This window comes from Stylophora pistillata, chromosome 1 (assembly GCF_964205215.1).
Source record: "Stylophora pistillata chromosome 1, jaStyPist1.2, whole genome shotgun sequence".
In the NCBI taxonomy this organism is placed as follows: Eukaryota; Metazoa; Cnidaria; class Anthozoa; order Scleractinia; family Pocilloporidae; genus Stylophora; species Stylophora pistillata.
The window spans coordinates 32,003,215-32,025,714 of record NC_142519.1 but is presented as its reverse complement, the minus strand read 5'-3'; the positions used below and the strand labels follow the sequence as shown (position 1 = coordinate 32,025,714).

The 22,500-nt window shown below is 37.3% G+C and overlaps 2 protein-coding genes and 1 pseudogene across 5 annotated transcripts in view; 1 reads left to right on the top strand and 2 right to left on the bottom strand.

Annotated features, from left to right (window-relative positions):
- The window catches only part of LOC111324377 (uncharacterized), a 12,324-nt gene extending 12,301 nt beyond the window's left edge, over positions 1-23 (bottom strand). For 2 of the 3 annotated variants that reach the window (XM_022927926.2, XM_022927927.2), the window contains exon 1: positions 1-22. This exon is cut by the window's left edge. The gene's annotated coding sequence lies outside the window, so the exon portion shown is untranslated. The other variant, XM_022927923.2, reaches the window with a different exon arrangement.
- Positions 24-150: 127 nt separating this feature from the next.
- Positions 151-20,846, bottom strand: LOC111324375 (uncharacterized). 2 transcript variants are annotated; one of them, XM_022927922.2, is made up of 24 exons: positions 20,575-20,846; positions 17,371-17,482; positions 15,834-15,892; positions 15,440-15,520; positions 15,085-15,188; positions 14,636-14,699; positions 14,368-14,434; positions 13,001-13,061; positions 12,377-12,430; positions 11,358-11,514; positions 10,079-10,203; positions 9,887-9,946; positions 9,120-9,207; positions 8,889-8,975; positions 8,619-8,644; positions 7,373-7,718; positions 5,919-6,360; positions 3,949-4,133; positions 3,501-3,575; positions 3,113-3,286; positions 1,968-2,478; positions 1,707-1,744; positions 1,133-1,182; positions 151-444 (listed from the first exon to the last, which is right to left on the bottom strand). In XM_022927922.2, the coding sequence occupies exons 1-24, from the start codon at positions 20,671-20,673 to the stop codon at positions 345-347; spliced, it is 3,165 nt and encodes a 1,054-aa protein (XP_022783657.2). In that variant the 5' UTR covers positions 20,674-20,846; the 3' UTR covers positions 151-344. The 2 variants fall into 2 exon arrangements, with proteins under 2 accessions (XP_022783657.2, XP_022783656.2); XM_022927921.2 differs by having other exon boundaries at positions 17,371-17,485; positions 20,575-20,819.
- Positions 20,847-20,949: 103 nt separating this feature from the next.
- On the top strand, positions 20,950-22,412 carry LOC148742129 (uncharacterized; annotated as a pseudogene).
- The last annotated feature ends 88 nt before the right edge of the window (positions 22,413-22,500 follow it).

Below are 22,500 nucleotides of genomic sequence, written 5' to 3'. Positions count from 1 at the left end.
GTACTAACTATCATGCAAATTCAAAGCAGTTTGTTGGTGACGCGACAGGTGCCAACGTGTGTATATTGAAGTAATAGCGAGGGGACAAAATAAACAATACCAACAATACCAAAATGTCCTCAGCGTGTTTACGGCATCACACCACAAGACTTCACGAAACTAAATAGATATTTTATTTGGCAATATAATTCTCTGTGCATTAGATTAAATTGAAATGAGAACGGAACTGATCGAGGAAGTACTTCCTCAATTTTTCAACTCTAGGAAAACTGGCGCGACCAGTTTACAGGCCACCTCGACTCAAGAAACAACGCAGCTCATCTAGGAGGAGTGGAGGGCATGGCCTAGGTGGAGCCATTTTTCTTGCCATTTAGAAGCCCCTTGAGGTTGACATTTACAGGAATGCGCTCTCTTCTCTCCAAGGGTGTCAGATTCATACAAAATCTGGAATGAAACAGCCATAAATAAAATTAGGATTGATTGTTTAGCGCTAAATATTCATATTAGGGACCTTAAGAAACCACGACGAGGATGCCAACGAGGACGTGGAAAAACAAGAGATCTAATTGGCAGAACAATAGCTCAGCACGTGCGTTTTGAAAGTTTGTACATTTCTTAGCCGTCCTATGCAAAACAACAACGTGAAATCGCCAAAATTTGCGTCGTCTGCGAACCGAAACCGCTACAGCAAATTATTTTAATTTCCATTTGGAACTCAACGGCTACTTTATACGTCATGCTGAAGTTGAGCTGTGGCGCTGTACGAGACAGTAAGCTCCTGCAGCCATTTTTGAAATTCTAACTAAGAGTAGAAATTCATTTTTTAATCTAAGTCTTCCTTGGCGTCGCCGTCGTGGTTTCTTAAAGTCTCTATTGTCTACACAGACCACGGTGTTTCACAATTCATTTTTTTTCTCTTATCTTATCTTAGTATTCTGTCCTTATTATCATGCAAAGTAACAACCTTCTTGCTACAGAGAGACTGTCTGTCTTGGATTCGACGACATTTACAACGCGCCTTCAGATTCATTAGAAACCCAAAATTATATTTTCCTCTATAAGTATCTACAGCTTCAATTTCGTGTGTGACAGGAACAAAAGATAAAATATCTCCAAGAAACTGTTAAAGTACCTTTTAAACTCTTCCAGTTCACGTTCTGCTTCATCCATTTGTGTAAGTTTCTAAGAGACACAAAAGGAAATTGAAATAATATTCTACAGTTAGATTACGATCACGCTCAGATATTGAATGCAAATGATCTAACTTATTTGGTATAAATCTGCTAGTCGTTGACACCAAGACTACCTCGTGTTTTCAATTACCTGCACATTGTTAGGCTATGCAATAATGGAGTAAATGGCAAGTAGAGTAGCCAATCAGATCGCAGCATTCATTTATAGAACGATAGTAGACTTGTATCAAAAGTATAATTAATGAATATTTTCTCTCTTCTCAACGTTCCGAATTTTTAAGAAATCGAAAATGACTTTTCTATTGAATTCACCGTCTACAGTCTCTTACTGAGTGCATACACTTCTGTGCTTCACGGCTGTTCTTCGCCATGTTCCACTAAACATAAACCAGATTGCAAATGAGACAAGTTTAGCAATGTTTAGCTAACACTGCCGAAACCTCAATAAACAAGACAGATGCACGATTTTCTTTTCCTCCTTTAGATTTGGCTTAACGATAACTAAGAACCTACCTCGATATCTTCCCGCGGCAGGAAAACATCATCATCATCTACAGGATAAGTAAAAAAAAAATGGCTTATGAACAAATACATGTACGATAACACAAAAACGACAGTGCCACTTAGTCTACCAGGTTGCCATAAATGAACGTACAGTAAGCCAATTCAACTTAATCTGACTACAACTGGAGCAGGAATGATGGACGAGGGGCAATGAAACTCTCACTAAACTTGCACCTCAAGAATTTTTCCCGCAGGATTGGCGGTGCTTACCTACTGACGCCTTTTTCTTCTTTTTTCCTTGCTTTTTCTGCGGTGGTGGACCGTCTGTTTTCTCCTGCCCTTCGTGCTTGCTACTGCTAACAGGGCTTTGATCAGGTGATCCCGATTCCTGTCGTTTTTTCTCCGATTTCTCTTCCGTCTTTGTCCGCGCACCAAAGTTGTTTTCGTTTTCGTGACTCGCTACTTGGCGTGACATTGTGACATCCTGATTTGAGTGATTTCTTTTCTTGCGCGACTTGCCACCTTCGCCTGAGATTTGTAGTTGTTTTTGTTCCTGCTCCTTCACCCCGTGACCTTGTTTGCCGTTTAGTAGTTCTTTGCCGTTAATAGCGGGTGTTTGGTGGTTTGCGGTCTCGTCAGACTCTCGTTTGTTCCTCAGGTTATCAATGGTGCCGTTGAAATGAATCCCGTTCATGTTTCCTCGGTTAGAGGGGGAAGATGGAGGAACTTTGTCGTCTGTTTGATCATTCGAGTTCACATTCTGCTTAGCTTTCTCAGCCGCCTGGAAGATGAAAATTGTCACAAGTGAAATATTTTTGTTCATTCTTTTATTCATTTACTTAAATGTTTAACACTCACGCATGTCTCATAGTCCATCATCGAAAAACAAGGAGGAGGAGGAGGAGGAGGAGGAGGAGGAGGAGGAGGAGGAGGAGGAGGAGGAGGAGGAGGAGGAGGAGGAGCAGGAGGAGGTGGAGGTGGAGGAGCAGGAGGAGGAGGAGGTGGAGGTGGAGGTGGAGGTGGAGGTGGAGGTGGAGGTGGAGGTGGAGGTGGAGGTGGAGGTGGAGGTGGAGGTGGAGGTGGAGGTGGAGGTGGAGGTGGAGGTGGAGGTGGAGGTGGAGGTGGAGGTGGTGGTGGTGGTGGTGGTGAAGGGAAGGGAGAGCTGGCAGCGACCATTAAAACAATTGTTGGGTGTTCCAAAAACTTTGGATTAGGTAGGCTGCATAGCTTGCAACATTAACACGGATGATTAATATTTATCACTGATCACGAATATTTATCACTGATCACGAATATTTATCACTGATGTTGTTATTAGTTTTTAATATCAATGTCATGATATTGAAGATGATGATGCTAGCGACAAACAGTCAAAAGCATTGTGGTGTCTGATTTCTCCTTTGAGTTCCACTCACCTTCTTTTGTTTTTGCCGCGCTCTTTTCTGCGCTTTCGATTTTGCCCCCAGTCTTTCCTCTTCCATTTTCTGCCCATTGATAAACGTAAGGAGATCGTCTACTGATCGGTGATCAACGACAGGCGCATTCGCCGTCTTCTTCTTGTTCTTGTTCTGCTGTACCGGGTGATTTGGCTGAGAGAGAATAAAATCAGTTACTGCTAAAGTTCAAGTAGTTTTCCACCCATTATTGCGTCAATTTGCATCTGTCTAAACATTAAAACTTCGATTTTCCAACGGTCCTGAGGAGAGTTTAAAGATGACTCATCTCCCATAACGCACAGGTAAAATTTCAGACTACTCAGAAGACAAACAGTAACAACACCTGAAGACCAAAAGCTCATTTCACCTGCCGTTTGTTGAGTCGATTTCTTAACTTGTCCCGTATTTCAGTGTAATTGCGACTGGTTGGTGCTACAGGAGGCTAAAAATAGAAAATTGCTACAGATCAGAGAAATTATGAGGAAAAATCAGCATATTTTAAAAACTGACACGCGCACCACGCACCACTAGAGTATGACATACATGAATAGCTGCTCTGAAACTCTTCTTCTACCTGTTTTCAACACCTTCTGTTCAGCATAATTAAGAGCAAAGAAAATTGCTGGAAAAGAATCTGAAATATACTGCACATACACATAGTAAGTTTGTGAAATGATCTGATCCACTTTTCTCATTCATTCATTTCATCCTACCACAAAAACAATTCGACCACTTCTTGATATATCTCTCGGTTTCAAACCATATACGGAAAAATCAAGTAAGGTTATTTCATTAGAAGTACGCTGTTTACTTACTGCAGCATGGCCGAAGAATTCACAATAACAACAATCGCAGTATTTCCCACGATCCGTCCGGCCATCATCCGTTGATGATGTACACTGACTGTTGACAGGTGGAGTGTCACATGAGCTGCCGTCTCCACTGCTCCGCACACTTGACGGGGACCCAGGGGGGACATCAAGGCCCAGGCCGTCAATGTCTACGACAAAAAAGATCACATACAAAAAAAAAAAGAAAAAGAGAGTCATGAAACGCCAAGACAAAACAAGCTTACATTTCACTTGCAAACAATCAACAAACCAATTCTTTCCACCCGGCTCTGAAATATACTTGGGAAATTTCTGACAATTCTTTATCCGTTTTAGACATCAAAGTTTCAATTGAAGGTAACGGTTTATGCACTAGTGTGTATTACAAACCTACAGACTCGCATAATTACTTGTCATATTCGTCTTCGCATCAATCTCACGTTAAGAATTCCATTCCTTTTTCTCAGTTTCTAAGACTTCGTCGTTTATGTAGTGATGACTCTGATTTCCACCACAAATCAGAGTCAATGTGCCAGTTCTTCGATAAACGTGGTTATCCTGTTTCCGTCGTTCAAGCGGGTTACCACCGCGCTCAACTTATTGATCGACATTCAGCACTACAAACGTCGCATAAGGAAGATTCCGACCGCATTCCATTCACTCTCACGTTTCACCCTCACAACCACTCAGTTAAATCCATCATTCTTAAAGACATTAAATTACTTCAAAACGACCCAGAGACAAGCACTATCTTTTCGCAGCCTCCGCTCATTTCATTCAAACGCGACAAAAACATAGGCAATTTTTTGGTCAGAAGTTCTTTTCAGACTAATGACCAACCAGGCACTTTTAAATGCGCTCGTGCACGATGCAAAACGTGTCCTTTCATTCACAAAACTGATAAAATATCGGGACCTAAACGATCCATTAAGATCCCCGATCACTTCACGTGCACCTCCGCCAATGTAATCTATTGCATAACTTGCACTTATTGCAAAAAGATATACATCGGCAAAACAGGCAGAAGACTAGGTGACCGATTCCGAGAACACCTTCGAGACGTGGAAAGGAATGACAAGGACACATCGAAACCAGTCGCTAGACATTTTAATTTACCTAATCATTCTAAGCAACATATGGCAATCTGTGATCTTTCCTTGCACTTAGGTGGCACGGGAAGCCGTAAAAATCTTGAACAAAAGCTCATCTTTCAAACCTGCAGTCTAAATCCCACAGGGATCAACGAACGCTTTTCATTCCACTTATTTATGTTTTTCTCGTTGCCATGTTCCCACCAATAACGTAGCTCCATTTTCTGCCTTTAAAAGCACACACAACCCACAATTCCTCTATTCGCTCCGATGAAGGGCTAACGCTCGAAACGCGTCAGCTTTTGTAATCATTACGGTGGCCAATTTACCATTTCAACTTTGTTGATATATCCAAATTATTTCGTTACTCCCACCGACGCAGCCCCAAACAGTTTCTTTCGAAACTATCAGCCTTTAATCAACAAACCAGTCTCGAGACTTTGAGCAACACGCGACGAGAAATTTTCGAGGTAGCCAAGTATTGAGAGCTGTAAAGAAGCTCTTAAACCATTGACTCCTGAGGTCAGGAGTGATTAGCATCTGATATCTCCTTACTGTACTACCCCTGAATCAATCATTAAAGTCACGAGAAGAAAGGAAACGATCATCAACTAAAAGCTACTGATTGTTGAACAAATTCGTCCCTGTCAGCTCCTTAGAAAGTGTATAGAGAACAGTATGGAGAATATGCATACTGATGTTAGGGTGTAAAGGGTTAATCATTAGTAGCAGAAGCAGTTAAGAAGAAAATGAACTAGTTAACGGGAGAGAACAGGTTTCAACAACTATTCAACTGATGAAATGTTTCTTGAAATATACCAAGGAACAAGAGAAACATTCTTCTTTGCAAGTAAAATGTTATACCTGAGGATTGGCTTGTTCTACGGGGTGAGCAACTGCTGGCGTCATCATCGTCATCGTCTTCATCGTCATCGTCATCATCATAGTCACTGTTGATGTCACTCGAACTGTTATTTCCGTCATCCAGTTCACTGCATCCATCCAGACTCTCATGATAACCATTATAATTGACGTGCCTGAGGCCGTCCGGGAGAAAGCTGTGAAGGTCCTGATGGGGGATCTCTGAGGAGCAATAAAGAGATGTGGGAGGAGGGGGCTTGCCGTGGTGTGGATGAAAGTAATTGCTGTGAATTTGATTCTTGTTCGGAGGGGAAGCGTGGACTGTAGGGAAGGGGTGGGTGGTAAAGTTCTTGTTCTCGGTTTTTAGTCTTGTTTCCTGATCCTTTATACCATGATAGGGGCACTTGCTGCACTGGCATTCGGCCATCTTGATACCATTCGTAGGCTATAAGAGAAACAAAGAAAACCTTTAACTAGTGGTGGTTACACTTACCTCTTTCTACATCAAGTTGATAAGTTTTTCTCCTAGCTACGGTAACTGAAGTGTTTGAATTGTTCGATTAAGGAAACAGCACATCGATATCAGTCAACACCCAGAACTAAACTCCCTGAATAGTACAGGATGTAAATGTATAGGGGAATCCTTGTTTACAATATTTGCCTCATTAGCATAAGCAATTCAGTTTCTGATGGAGCTAAAAATAAATCAGTTCTGAATATCGAAAGGTCAAAGTACGATTAACTCGGCCAATGAATACGAGCCTAATGCACTGAATACTTTTTGTGCAACACGGGTTTAAAAACTCAAAATTTTACATAGAATGTTGAGCTCATTAGCGCTTTTGCCACCCAGAAATTTTGCAGTTTTTGATGGACTATTTCTCCTTGAATATTACCCCCAAAGAGCTAAAAATTTCACCATATACTAAGGTTTTCTAGCTCTTTAGCTGCCTGAAGTCAATTTGTATCTAACATGCTTCCTTCTTTACGCAAAGCCGTATGCAAATGAGCAAAAATGTAAATAATGACGTCAGCACGAATCCGCCTATAAGTACTGAACTGTACGGTAATGAAGTGTATTAGATTACAGCGTACTGAACTGGAATTGGTGAACTGCTCAGGGCCCAGTTGTTCAAAGGACGGAAAATGTTATCCAACGGATAACCCGCTATCCAGCAAATAAGTGTTACCAAAACCTACTGTGCTATCCACCGGAGAGCGTTATCCACTTTTCGAACAACCGGGACCAGAACTGTAACACACTTTTCTGTTCTACTCTGTACTTAAATGCACTGCCATTGCAGTCAACATCTACATGCCTCTGGTTTTACAAGGACAGCACACAGCCCAAAATTAAACGAATAACCCCACACAAAAAAAAAACAACAACACATCTTTCACTTTCAAGTTTTCTCTGCCTTTGTTTACGTAAAGGTGATATAATCAAGGTATCATACCTGCACTGGGCTTTTAACACCTTCCCTGTACCCAGTTGTGCCACTACATGCTGGACACTGGCAAACATTTGCCGCACCGTTCATCATGAGAGGTGGCGGCGGCAGCAGTTGGGAGGGAGGAATACTATGTAAGTCATTAGCCACCAGCAGGTGGGGACTGAACTTTGGTAGTGATACGGGGTTCGTCCGTTGCATCTTGTTACCAGCTGTGTTATGACTGGATGCTACAGCTGAGATATGATTGCTGCAGGGTTTTGTGTGTGAAGTTGCTGTTTTAAAAGGTGATAACGATGGTACTGGTGAATTGAGGGGCGATGAAGGAACACTGCAGTGACCACAATGACACCTATGTGGTAAGAATTAAGACATTTAACAAACGTAGCGATCCATGTATCTATGGTGGTAACAAGTTACAGTGAAAGCGTTATCTTTCTCTCAGTTTAGCACACATATAACTAAGTTTTGTCATGACGTTTTACGTTATGTCACATGTACGTGTTTATATCTGAGCCTTAAAAAATACTTGGTGGAACCAATAATACAATTGTGACGTCTCATGGAAAAATGTACACTAACGACTTTCCGTTAAACGGGTAAAACGCACGGCTACCGAACGGGTAACAAACGGGTAACTCACCCGTTCGAACGGATACTATCGAACGGCTAAACAGGTTATCAAGTAATTACTGTACATTCATGTAGCAAGAAATTTAAGTATGGGTAGTAACATGATATCGAGCACAACTTGGTGTTAATAGGCATGAGTACATTAAGCCCATAAGGTGAGTGCAATTTGTGGTCTTTGAAAAATATACAAATGCTCACTTACACCAAATTGCACTTGAAATCATGCTATTACTTATAAATAGTCTACACGAGAAAAAGCATCACAGAAAGTCATAGAGACTAAATTTTGTACTACAACTTTGCACTGGTGTTGTCAGCCAATCTGAAGCAGATAATACTTTCACATATTATTACATTGCATATCAAATTTTGATTTTAATTGACGAGAGAAACTGCTTTATAAATCACTTTTGATGGCTTTGATTTTAATTAAACAAAACCAAGTGAACAGATTGGTAATAAAAAAAAAAAAGTTGAGCATTGAACTGTACAAGATATCTTTATCACATCAGCAAGGGAACAAATTGTTTCACTTGAACTTAAGACATTCAATGAAATGTTAAACATCACAACAAATTACGTTGTAAGCTAGAGGACTCTTAAGCAATTAAAAACTTACTTTTGTTGAGTGGGCTTCTTGGAACCCTGTTTAGGAAAAATAAAAATAAATAGTATATTTGCTTAGCGGCCACAAGAAACATTCCCACAAAATCCACAGAAGCGTTGTTCCCGTTCACTTAGAAAAATCTTCGAAACTTGACCGTCATTTCATTGCCTTTGCAAATACCATTGCAGTATGATTATACTTTTTATTCTTGAGGAGCAGGAAGGTGTATATCTACAACTGCACTGATTTTAGGATACAAGTTCACTGAAATAAATTACTAACCTGTACTATTCTATTTTTCCACTCTTCTCCTGTAGAATCATCTTCCCACTCCACTTTAGGTATGCCAGTTTTTTCGCGCAGTTTAGCCTAGGAGTTAAAATTTACGTCATAAAATTCCTGAAATAACTGGGTGGTAAGATAAAGTTTACAGTTCTAGAAGTACATGTGCATTGTCAAAGAAAATGGGGAAGAGTTGTAAAAACAAAATAAAATATCTTAGTTTGCATTTACCTGTGTTTCTTTATAGAATTTGAAAGCTCTCTCACTCTCTTTCCATGAAAACTCAATCTCTGTGAGATCATCCGTAAAATTAAGGTACCTTAATACAAACAAAAATGGGTTTAAAAATAGCACTAATAGTGACAATGAGAGGTAGATAAAGACCCTATTCAATCCATAATTTTGGGAGATTTAAAATTAAACCCATCTGCACATCTGAGACCAGTAGTTTTTGGTTCTGACAACTAAAAACTGGTGTGGCACTTGTTCAACTGGAGACAAAATTTATCTTTATTGTTTTCCTTCCAAACTCGAAAGAAACTCACAAACAGTGATCACAAATAATCCACACTTTTAACCTGAGTAGAATTAATTGTTTTAAAAGATATGACATAATTGGAAAATCAAGCACTAACGCTGTTCCTAGGTGCTCAAGGACGAAAGGACTTATGGGTCTTTATGCATTGTCATCTTGTTACAATCCAACTTAGATAATGTTATGTTTCCTCCATGAGGAAACAACTGGACTATTTGTCGCATGCAGCTAAGTGCTTGGGAGCATTTAAAAACATGACCATGGTAATCTTTCAAACAAGTCTCATATGATCTGAACTAGGTGGCACCAAAGTTACAAATGCATCAGCCAAATCCATGTACCTCAATAGCAATGAAAACCAAGGCAGAAGAATAGAGAACCATGTCATGGTTCTTTATACCTTTCATGGGGATACAGTAGGCTAAACTCAAAGATTACTGCAAACTAAATTAATTAGACTAACCTGTGTAGTAAGTTTGGGAATGTGTCTTGATGAAAATTCTCTTTAGCAACAGCACCTAGTCTGAAAACAAAAAAGAGGTTTTAAGCACACACGCAGAGCAGAAGATAAATGTAAACCAAAATGTCCTGGTCTAATCAATGTACATTAAAAATCTTTTTTATATTAATTAATTATTTATTCACTTGTAATTACCTTAGCTGTGTAATGAGCCCAGGAAGGTTGCCATACACTGCAGGGTCCCGATAAATTTCAGTGTAAAAGAGGTGTTTGTGTAAGAGATCCCAATTCAAACCAAACTCCTTTAAATGGTCAACATCCTATGGAATGCACAGAGAGCAAATTTATATACAATAGAAAAAAATATTACAATTTACTTGATGCCAATTATGTTACGTAAACAAACATTTGTAACAATGTCACTTTGTAATCATTGTAAGTACACCTGCTCTGAGTAGTTTAAAAGATGGATAGTGCTTTCATATTAACCTATTGACGTCCAGTGCGCCCGTATGCGCCCATGTGGACCCACACCCTTTCTACGCCTTGTGACGTCATCACTTTTAATCCTGGAACACAACTTTGAGCATGTACTTTGAACAGGTTGAAAATATCTTACAAACCATACCAGAATGAGTGCAATTGAGTGATGGAGATTGGAGAAATAGCCAAAAAACCATGTAACTTTGACCTGAAAATCTGTACGAAAATCTTGTTCCATTACCCACCTACCTTTCTGAGCATGTGGTTTGAAAAAAATGAGTAGTTTCCTAAAAAATCTCTACACCAAAATGAAGCCTACTAAATTTCCAGCAAGTGAGGAGAAACTTCAGGCAAGGAGAGGGGAAAAAAAGGGCAGGAGAAAGAGAGAAAAGTAAAATTCATAAGTGGGGCATTACTTTTCAACCCTCGAAATTTTGCTTTCTGAGCGTGCCCGAGATTTTCAGCCCGCCATTTTGCATTTGGATCGAAAGGCCATCGAGTGTATGAGCTGTCAATGGGTTTTTGGTAAGTTTGAGGTTTTAAAACCACAACAGTGACGCAAAATCTGCTCGACTAGCTTCAAAACACAGTTTTTCACAAAAGCTGCAGCCATTAATGGGTTAATTACATGTAAATGAAAAGAATCACCTGACTTTCACTTAGAAATTCAAGACTATTTCAAATCTCTTCTCCTGTCTGACAAAGTTTCAGGAGGTTTTAAAATTATTCCTTTAAAAGTGGCTTCCAACAGTAAAATAAATGGCTGTGACTATGATAAGGGGCAAATGAATAATAAAAATGAAAAAAATTTAAAAATGAAAAAAAATTGGTAAGAAATTGAGTGAAAATAAAAATAAAAATTTTGATGCACAGTGTAAGGCTGATATGGCCTTACCTGCTTCCCTTCCTTACAAAAAATCAGTGGCAATTTTGAAACAAAAAATTTCAGATGAATGGTACAACTGCAATTATCATTATCAATACTTCTTACCAGCTTGGAAAAGAATGGTCTGAGGATATCAAAAGCCTTTGACAGGGCTTGGTATTCATCCAGTAACATTGTAAAAAATTCTTTTGCATGGTTTGGGGACAAGGGACATGAAGTCAAATATCTAACAAGGCGTACTTTCACTTCTCGAACATATTCCCTGGAAAGAAATAGAACAAAAAGATCACATTAGCTAAACTCCAGGAAAGGATTTCTACTCTAAATTATGTACATCAGATTTACGCAAGACTAACTGCAACACAACACTTGATCTAAACAAACATATAACAGAGAACCATTCTGTGTTCATGTAAAAGGAAACAAGCACTTGGTACACTTATTAGGGCCAACTCTTGTATAATACATAGATCTTATTAAACATTTTGTTGTGTAGTATCACTGAGTATTTTTACAAGTTGTGCCATATTTTGATGAGCCAGTAGGGGCGTGTCAAAATATAAACAATGAGTAAAAATACTCACCAATACTACACAACAAAATGTCTAATAAGAGATTTATTATCCAACAAGCCAAACTGTTTTTTCAGTGTGGGCAAATATTTAACCAGTTGTCTGGAGTACAAAATACCACGAGATACTTGTAGTTGTTTTGGGCATTATTTGTACTCTACAAAGCCCACTTGGACAATAATTCTGTATAATGGGTAGTTCAAACACTCCTTATGTCTATTTGTTTTATACCTCCTCTCTTTCTTAAGCCAGCATATGAACCACAAACATTGGCTAAAAAATTTCAAAACCAAGAAAAATGTCTCCTTGTTCTACAGTGTTCCTACTTGTATACTGATTCCATACCCTACATCTCCCTGTATGTATATATATATATATATATTTTTTTTCTACAAAACCATATTTTCATACAAAGCACAACCATTTCCTTACTTGCCACTTAATGTACACACAATTTGTTTAGAGGTATGTATCTTTGACTGTCTCAAAAACAAACACACACACACACACAAAAACAATGGTCCTGTACATGCACTCATACACTCTACATACCTTGCTTGAATTTCAAGTTTTTCAAACAACTGAGCTGGATCACTCTTAAGTAATCTACAAAGAGTTTAGAATCAACCAATTACAATTGCACACATACAATGCAGTCACTGGTGACAGAAAAAAAAAAAACAGAACAACAATAGAAGTATGTTGTACAAATATGGTTTGCCATCTAGAGGAGCTAAAGCAGACCAGACTGTATCAAAGACTGTAATAGTTCACCAGCTTGCAGGTGTTAAGTTCAAAACTTTTATAAATTAAAAGAAAACAAATTAAACAAATAGCAATGTTAAAACTGTACAAAATTGTCTGAATTATAAAAATAAGAGTATAAAATAATAGAATAATTTTAGAATATAAAATGAAAATAGATTAAATGGGCCAGGCATTTCTGGTTCTTTGAGTTCCTTTCAAACTATTGATTATTTTAGAAAAAGTCAGGTTGGAAGCTCTACAGTTAGGGAGCCAAATCACTGCAGGATTTTATCTCTAGGATAGAGGTGAAGGCCTCAGAGTGTTAAAATGATAAAAAGAATTAACATGTATTCAACTGCTGATTTCCATCCTAAAGAAGCCCCTGGCCCTTCTATCACAGCATCTTTATATTATAATGGGGGTACTCACTTGTCTACTTTGACTCTGAGTCTATTCTCATCTAAAGAATTTTTAACAGTTTCTTCCCCATCTAAAATGTTAAGAACACGATAATGATTGATTTTATGTGTGAAATAAAATTATGTGTAAAGATAAAAGCAACTTTCAAGCATAAATGTGCAGAAAAAAGACAATCATTGTGACTTTACAATTTGATTGCTCTCCAACAACTGGGATGGTTAAATGGAAACCAAGTCAAACCATCACCATAAAGAAATTCACCAAACTACAGAGTGTTAACACAAGCTGTTTGACATTCCTCCATGTGTCCGGACCAACACTCAAGGTCTTAAAATAACTGAGGAGAATGTGCTACCTTTCTATAATATCAAGAAATGGATAGACATTCTAGTCTTCTCGGATAAGCATGAATAAACTGTAGGCCCAACTCCTGCAGCTATTAATTAGTTAATTTGGTTAGGCAGGGACGTTAAAGAGCCTACTCATGAGATTACTGTGTTGTGGTCTGGCCTGTTTACTGGGAATTGGGGGGGAGGGAGCATCTTCAAATAAGTTTCCTTCGATTGTTTGTACACTGCTGATGCAGTCTGGCCAAAATCCCCCGAAAAGTCTTGTGGTGCGCATTTGATCGTATCCACATGTTAATTTGCGCAATATAAAAAATTAATATTAAATTATTATTATTATTATTATTATTATTATTATTATTATTATTATTATGTGTTTGTGGAGGAATGACAAACAACTCCCATCAGCACCAAGGAATGATGGCAAGTGAGCTACATGTAAACTAAGTGGGTATGAAAGAGAGATGACTGCTACTGTTTGGTTGACAGAATTGAGCCTAAACCTTTTATCCACATAACCAGACCTTCTGCAGGAGTTCTTTTTTTCGTAGAAGGGAACTTATGCATCCACTCAGTAGTGTGACATACATGTACATGTCGTCTGACACAGTGGTGAAAATGGTTAAATGTCTAAATCAGTATGAATCGTGTACCCTGTTATTCAAATGTTCTTCTAATTACCATATGAAAAGAAGCAACTGAATTTAACTTCACAACACAAATACAACTCTAATTTGCAAAATTATTTTATAAAGCTAAATGTGAGACAGTAGCACCCACATTTATAACCATTCACAGAGTAAATACAATACTTCTCTGGCTGAAACAGTGTTACAGACAAGCAACATGTACTATATTCTATTGGTAGATATATTCATAAAGTCAACGCAGTTGTCTTTCATGTCATGACCTTCACTTCCCACCCTCTCACACTCTGACAGGCCTTCACTACACAACATAACAATAAGTATATTGCATAAGTAGCAGGGTACTACACTGTACATATTAAATAGTTATTGTTCCATTCACCTGCTAAAGGCGTTCCAGCCTCTCTGTATATACACCTAACAATGTTCTTAACCTCTCCCCAACAACACTAGAGACAAAAAAAGAGGCTACAATCAAAGCTAATTCACATGCACGCATAAACATTTACACATTGTTTCAAAGTGTCAGTATAATACACAGGTGACTGACAAGTTAAAGTGACAATGTTGCAGGGTATGTTTGGAGAATAATCCAATATATATATATATATGTAAAAATTCTAATGCGCCACAAGTATAACTGAACTTACCCGCAGTTGTTGTCTCTCTTTCTCCTTAACTTCAGCAGCTTTTATTGTATCTTGCTTTGCAGGACTGTGCACATAAAAAAGAGCACAGACACATAATTATGTTTACAATGCACATACAGATGAGAAGATAAAATGCTCACTACTGCAGCACAAAATCATTATGTCTAATGTATGTGTAGTTATGTCTGAGTGGTTCCATATCATCAGCAAATGTGCCTATCTCCTTCAATGACCATACACTTGTTTAAAGCTGTAAGTTCTCTTGTAGAGATTGTGATTAGTAAAACTGAAGTCTCCCTGCAAGAGACAAGCCTCTGTTAAAAGTCAGGTCACTCATCCCAGCTTACCATCAATACCTACACATACTGAATAACTTCTTTGAAAATGGATCACTAATTTTCTTCATTGCATTATGCATGCACAAGGAGCAACAGAGCAAAATATGTAACCTTCTATTGCAGTTTTGGTGAAAGCACTTTGATTGTTGCTCAAAAGATTTGGTTGTGATAGAGAGAGTGAGATTCAAAGACGGCTTTTCCATCAAGTCTTGCTTCTGTGAATAAAGATTGAGAAATTTACGAGTACATGTAAGTATCTCACAGATACATCTGTCAATAAACAAGTCATGATATAAATAAAGAGACAAGCAACTAGACAAAAGATTGTTCATAAGTTAAAAAGGTAAAATTTACAGTGAACCAAAAAAATGTGAAGAAGTCAGTTGTTGAGACAAAGACATAAGCCTGAAGACCTTGACAGAGTCCCTACATGTACATGTACATTTGTACATTCCAACTAACTTACAGGTATTGATGGTTCCATTGCTGCCCTTCGTTCTTCCTCTTCAATACTTCTTCTACACTCTGGACACACCCACAGTGGAACCTACCATAAAAAAGGGCAAAAAAGTAAAATTTGTATGTGTTGTTTGTACAACTGGCTGCCTGCCTCCTTTAATTTTCTCTTTTTAAATAATTAGAATTTAAAAATTTGTTCTGTGGACCAAAGATCTTTATAGCACAGTGGCATGGCACTGCAGCAAGGAATCAGAAAGTCTGAGGTTGGAGGACACAGACTTCATATTTGTATTATGACTGGGGCAAGAAGAACATCTTTCATTGTGCTTCTTCTCATTCACATATAGAACTAGTAGGAAATAATGGAATCCACTTGTTACACTGATCTAGAAATACCTTACCTGTGACATTGAAGTTCCATTAGGATTTGATGTTTGAGATGAAGATTTGGAAGGTTCTCCTACAATAAAAGTTGCGATTCATATGAGTACTGATCTCATTCCTTGCAGCTCATCATTATTCATTCATCAACTCTTTGATGGCCCACTTAAGGATACAGTAGACCTTGAAGGGCCAATTTTTTAAGCATAAAGCAATTTTTCAGCAATTCCCAGGTAAAAAAATTGTAAAATATCACAACACATGCAGCTTCTTTGCAAAACATATTTTTTACCAAATTCTTGAGCCTGTCAAAGCGAGAATGGCCAATTAAAAATAGACTACATAATTAAACAATTCCTTGGAAGATTTCCCTGGCTGTAAGAGTTAGAAACAAAAAGAGAAAATCTACAAGGAATGGACAGTCTACAAAGATATCTCACTGAGATGGGTTTCCAGTTTGAGAAATCTTTGTGGCTCACACTCAACCAGCAACCATTAAAAAGTTCTACCGCTGCTAAAAACTTGAAACTGAAATTGCTGGCAAGCAGAATTGAACCAAGGTCTGTCACATGCAAGATAGCTTCCAACAAGATATGCTTTTGCTACAAGTCTCATGGGTTGCCTCTGTGTTTCAATTGGCAGTTGGTGAGCAAACTTGAAAAAAGAATCGCAAAGAAACCATAGGAACACTGAAAAAAACCCCAGATGGTTTTGAAAATTAACCCTTTACGACTGATATTGTGCAGAAGTTTTATCAGAGCAGTAAGATTTGATACCTGTTTAATTCACACAAAGAGACATTGTCTGTTCAGAATTTTTTTAAAGTCAGTTTACAATTACATCAAGTTAAAATGAAACATGTTTTGCCAAATAGTTCATTTCGTAAACTTTCCATCAATGGGAGCTATGCTTCAAAAATCGTGTTAACAATTTTTAGGCAAAGGATACCTGCAAAGGTCTACTGCATTCTTAAATAGGCTAAAAGTACACAAAGGTCAAGCAACTTATTGTCTCTAAAATTACATGCAACTTAATAAAGTTGTCTGCAAAATTATAGCCACAGAATAAGAGAAATATAGGACCTTTCTTAAAAAATTGAACTCAGCCAGAAAAAAATTGTTGTAACCATTTCTAATTTTATCCAGCAATGTTGTCCTTTTTGGCTCTGGTGTGTTTTCACTTACATCTACTAAAACCTAAACTATAGTCTCATAAGCCAAAAGGTCAGAGCTAAAAATAATTCAAATTGCGTGACCAAACTCATTTCAAACTACTTTGCCATCGAAAACAACTTTAAAAAAGTTTAAAGGGACTTAGCTCAGTTGTTACCCTGTTTATATGGAAACATAATTGTTCAACTTTGAGATTATTTATGAACAATTTGTGAAAAGCTAGAACAGAATGATGAAAAAAAATTTCAGTGATCTGCAAATAGTGACAAGGCACACTGGACTTGTAACTTGTTTCAATTGTATTTAAAGCTGTACATTCTCTTTCAACAAATAAAATGACACATAAAAATGCAGATACAATGATATACAGTTATAGTTTCCTAACCTTTTTTGTTTCTCTCATAACGTTCTTTGTGACAAAGAAGACAGCGTTCACCATCTATCGTTGGAGTTCCAGCCTTTGGTGAGTTGTCATCGCTGGAAGTATTATTCAGTAGCTGCTAGATGAAACAAAAAATGTATATTGTGAAAAGTGAAACTATGTTTTCTAATGAACATCTGTGTTAGAGTGGTTGCTAATGGTTAAAAGTTTAGATACTTTGACTTTACTATTAATGTCACAAATGAGTTTAAATGCTTTAACTTTTCCTCAATATCCAGAAAGATAAGGAAAGGTACTGTACAAAGTCTGCATTTTGAGAAGTGCTTGTTTACACAAAAAGTTTGAAAGACTAATGTACTTGTTGCCACTAATACAAGTTCTTTAGTTTTCCTTTGTATTGCTCTCAAGGATATTCTGTTACTTTTTTTTTTTTTTGCATTTCTTTCCTTTGTTTTGTATCATTCATACAAGTTCTTTACCAAAAATTTTATTCATTCAGCTTTAATGTTTAACTAGGCTGGATCCTTTTTTCCAATTGCTATACATTGTTTATGTAATCTTAAGCCAGCAATTTGTCACAGGATCTCATACAATGTTTGTAAATGTCTATTGTCCATTATTGTGTTTCCTAGTTTGTCAATTTCTTTACAATTTCAATTGTAGTAAGTTATTGTTTGTAATTTTATTTTAGCAACCACTTTCTTTAGTATTCATTTTCCTTCAATTGTTATCCACACTTCAAGAGTTAATTTCATTTGGATTGTTCATCTGTTCATTTCATTTGGATTGAAGCATATTAAAGAGCGTGTTATGTTTGAACATGAACATGTGTTTTGACCAACATAGTACTTATTGCCATTGGGACATACACAGTTGACGGTTTTGCTATCAAATCTACATCCAAGTTTAAAAACCTGATTAGCATTGGCAGGATGATTCAAACACACTATACAGTGAATTACATCGTCATTTACAATATGCATTACCAATAAAAAATTTATTAATTTTGTAAGAATATTGAAACTCTTTGACATTATAATTTCTTGGCTAATTACTTTTTTGTGGAGATCAACTCCAAAAAAAAGCTGCTTAAAAAAAAAGAATGATTCCCGTGCTGAAAAATGTTCAGTTGACAATCATTTCTTCTACACACAACATTGACTTATTGCACATTAAAATTTGAATTTAAGCGAAAATCACTTGTCTAGGGCAAGAGAACACTGGTCTCATTACACCCTGACCATCCAATCTAATTAAAAAAGTAAAAAAAATGTTTTTCTCTTCAGCCTTTTTCAGACTAAGTTCTCAAGGAGTATTTACTGTTGTGTATTACTTGCACTTGAAACAGAGATGTATTGGATAACACAGAAAATGGCACTTTAGGATGGCAGAACAAACCTTAGCTTTAAATACTTCCACAGTATTATTATTAACAACCCTTTAGACAAGTCTCAAAGTTCAAACTCAAAAATTCTTTCCTTTGTATTTAGAAGAAATACTCGTAGTGGTTTCATTAATGTTTAGTGCAAGTCCACATACCTTAAAACTAATATTATGTAAAAAAGATCTGTTCTATTATTTTTGCAACTGGAGGAAATGTTGTACCTCATATCATAATTATGTCCTCAAATGCTAGAAAGAACTTCCACTGCCATAATAATTAATGAAAACAAACAAAAATCTCCTGCATGTACTGTTCTAACATGAATACTGTAAATGTTGGAGATTACCCAAAAACAACCATTTCAGCAAATATTTACAACTATGAGAGATTGTATATTTTATTTAGGTTTGGTCTTGAATGAGAGCAATCACAGGCCTAATATCATCTGCTATTAAGTATCTCTACTCTTAGGTAAAACAGAGACACAAAATTATACTGTGGAATTTCCAAAGTGAAGTATAAAATTTTTGACTGTGGCAATCCCAAGAAGACAAAATACTAATAAGATAAAGAAGATGTAGATATAAATGGAAGATGTACAGAGGTTTTTTTACAGTACTTAATGATATAATTGCTTAACAAGATAAAGATGTTACATAATATTGTTTCGGCAACAGGAGTTTGAGGGTCACATTAAAAATCAAGATGATTTTCTATTTAACAATGATGCAAGGTAAGATGGAGTCAAACTTGGTTTAAAATTGGATTTTACAAAGGTAAATTCAGATTCAAGACCACTAACAAATGGTATTCAGACAATTGTCTGACCCATGATTTGAAGGTACAATCCAAAAATTCAATTGTGTGAGCATGAAGAGGGAAAATTAAATAATGTGAAAGTTTAACCTGAAACTGCTGTACATGGCATATTTTGACTACACACATAACTGGGAAATCAAATAAAATTCCAGAAGATTGCTGATAATTAAGCCCCTCTACATATAAAGATGTAAACAATAAGGGCAAATTTCAAATTAAATTGACATTGAAACTTGGCATCAACATGTACATTACTGGTGATTTCAAAATGCAAGTGTATTTTATTTCCGAAGTAATTCGTAAATATACCCTTTGACATTGTCAGAAACCCCAGAGAACAGACAAAAGTTCTGGTCGTCAAGCCATTTTCTGCGAAGCCTTGTGTGTTACCTATCCACCGAATACCAGCATTACATGATCGCTTGAAATCGTGTTTTCCACCAATGTTCTTCTAATTACGTAGATCATTAAACTTGAAATATTTCTTTACACGGCAGAAATTGAACCACAATTGTTTCGAGGAAATGGGCCTACTTTAATCCAAGAAAGCATCGCAGCAAAGCTTAATTTAGGAACTCCCGAGTATAACTTTACTTTAGCATTTCAAATCACCAGTGACAAATAGGATGAATGCCATAATATATTACATGTCTCCGTAAAATTAGGTAAGATATACCCGAGTTTAACCCAAAGCGATCAAGATTCTCGGTTCTAAATTCGAACATCTATACTACGCAAACGCTGAGTAATCCAGAAGTTTCGGACTAACACAATAAGAAGTAATAGACGTACGGTCAAGTAGCACGTAGGCCTGTGTCTGAGTAAAAAAACAAACATTCCCTACTAAAAGCCCAGAACACGAAGGAAAATGAGAACGGAAATCAGACAACACCGTCAAAACATTATGAACAGATTCAAAACAGCTGAATGCCACAGCTAATGAGCCCTATAATAATAATTCTGCTAAAAATTCCTGTATTCTTCTGGATTCGTAAGGTACGTACCTCTCGAGTATCAATTGATTTTGGAACGTGTGTGTTCGTCTCCGTACTTTGCTTCGACCGCTTCTTCCGCCGTTTGTTGTTCTTCTCGTTACAACTCATAGCGACGAACAACTTGGCAAGAGAAATTTCCTTGATAAAAGATACAGATGATTATTCTGATTTACCTCTAACCCAAGGCTTCGTCTTATCTGACAGACAAGAAACCAAAACAGGAGGACATTGATTCCCACACTTTCTCACTGAAGCCACACATCAAAATGGCGCCCAGCATTCCCAAGATGCCAATCGATCTTGGATTACAAGGGATTGTGGTTCTTTCAATCGCGGAAGGGCCGGGGTTCATGCCATTTGCGAGAGATCTGGGGCGGACACGGTTCGCGCGCCATTGCCGACTTTCATATCGTGAGAGACTGGGGCGAATTTTGCCAACGCCGGACAAAATTGCCGAGAAAGTTAAAAGTTATTCTGTGTATATAAGAGCGGCAAGTTTCGTATCCGAAGAAAACCTATGTTTGCAGACATGAATACCTCAAAGAAAGTAGATTTAAAGGGGCCAGATAGTTTAGCAGTGAAATTGAAGGACGCTAATTTAGCTGAATGGAGCGTAGGAGATTTAAAATCTGTGGATCCAACTGAAATACCTCCACCATCGTCTGTATGGAGTACAGACCAATCGCTTTTTCCCCTAGTAGACGCGTCTACCATAAGTCAATACACTGGATTCAAGAGACAAGGTCGCAAAGGACAATATCGCAAGACCCAGAGAATCTTTAACTCGAGGAAGATAAAGACAGTTAAAGTTCATAAGAATGGAGAAGTTACTTTTGTAAAGGCCATGATCATCAAAAGTTTCGGGCAAGAGATCACTCGTCAGGCTGTATTGGTATTCAAAGATAATTATCCAGTGAAAGGATACTGCGAGTGTCCAATAGGTAAATGTGAAATATGCTGTCACGCTGTTGCCCTCTTATTGTTTTTACAGCATTACTCCAAGCACAAAGTTTTATTGTTTTCCCTAACTTGCACCCAGAAGATGCAAAAGTGGCATAAAAAAGGTACAGAAAGTCAAATATGGCAACAAGCACTTCCCACATACCTCTCAAAGCATATAGAAATGCTTCTTCTTCTAGGAAACCTTTGAAAATCAAGACAGGTTAGGAAAACAACGGCGAAAATTTGACTGCAGCAGTCAACGATAATTCAAAGAATTGCTGGTTGAAAAGGGATGTAGAAGATATCTCAGGTCAGATGATGAAGGATCTTAATAGCCATAGAGTGCAGCAGCATTTCTATAAAACTTTAAGAAAGTATGGAATCAACTCTGGACTTGCAATGCAACTTCATTATAACAATTCTTATTATGCGAGAACTGTGTTCAGTGACCATGATTATTGCAAAGATTTTGAAGAACTTTATGACAACAAAGTTTTAAGAACAAGCTTTCCATGATGTATGGCACTCAAACCTGAATTATGTGAGCAGTTCTGAGGTCACAGATCTAGGTGATGTCAGAGTTGTAAAGGAAACAGTTGACCAAAAAGATGACTCAAGTATTAATGCATGAACACCAACATGGATTAATGCAATGCCAAAAACTGTCAAACAAGTTATTTTTCACAGAGAGTAACACATAACAATGCCAGGGATTGAATTGATCATTTAAACATCTAGACTGCATTTTACAAAAGCATGGCCATGTTTAGAATCAAATTGTCAACCAGAACAGTAGCAATATCAATATTACCAGTGTTGTAAACAAAAGCCATGCTTAATGGCCTTAAAAATGATACACTACTTTACATTTAGTGGCTAAATTCATTTATATTTCATTCAAGTCAGATCATCTCGGTTCTTTGTATTAATTACATACAGATTTCTGAACAATCCCTTTTGGACCAACAGGACTTTTCAAGGTGTTTACACCAT

What these genes read in the sequence shown, in the direction of transcription:
- LOC111324375 (XM_022927921.2), bottom strand. Translation starts at nt 20,673, where the DNA reads ATGAGTTGTAACGAGAAGAACAACAAACGGCGGAAGAAGCGGTCGAAG. An exon ending in GGCTGGAACGCCTTTAGCAG is followed by an intron (nt 13,062 to 14,367) that starts GTGAATGGAACA and finishes TTAACATTTTAG; the next exon opens with ATGGGGAAGAAACTGTTAAA. An exon ending in CGCGGCAAAAACAAAAGAAG is followed by an intron (nt 2,479 to 3,112) that starts GTGAGTGGAACT and finishes TTCATCTTCCAG; the next exon opens with GCGGCTGAGAAAGCTAAGCA.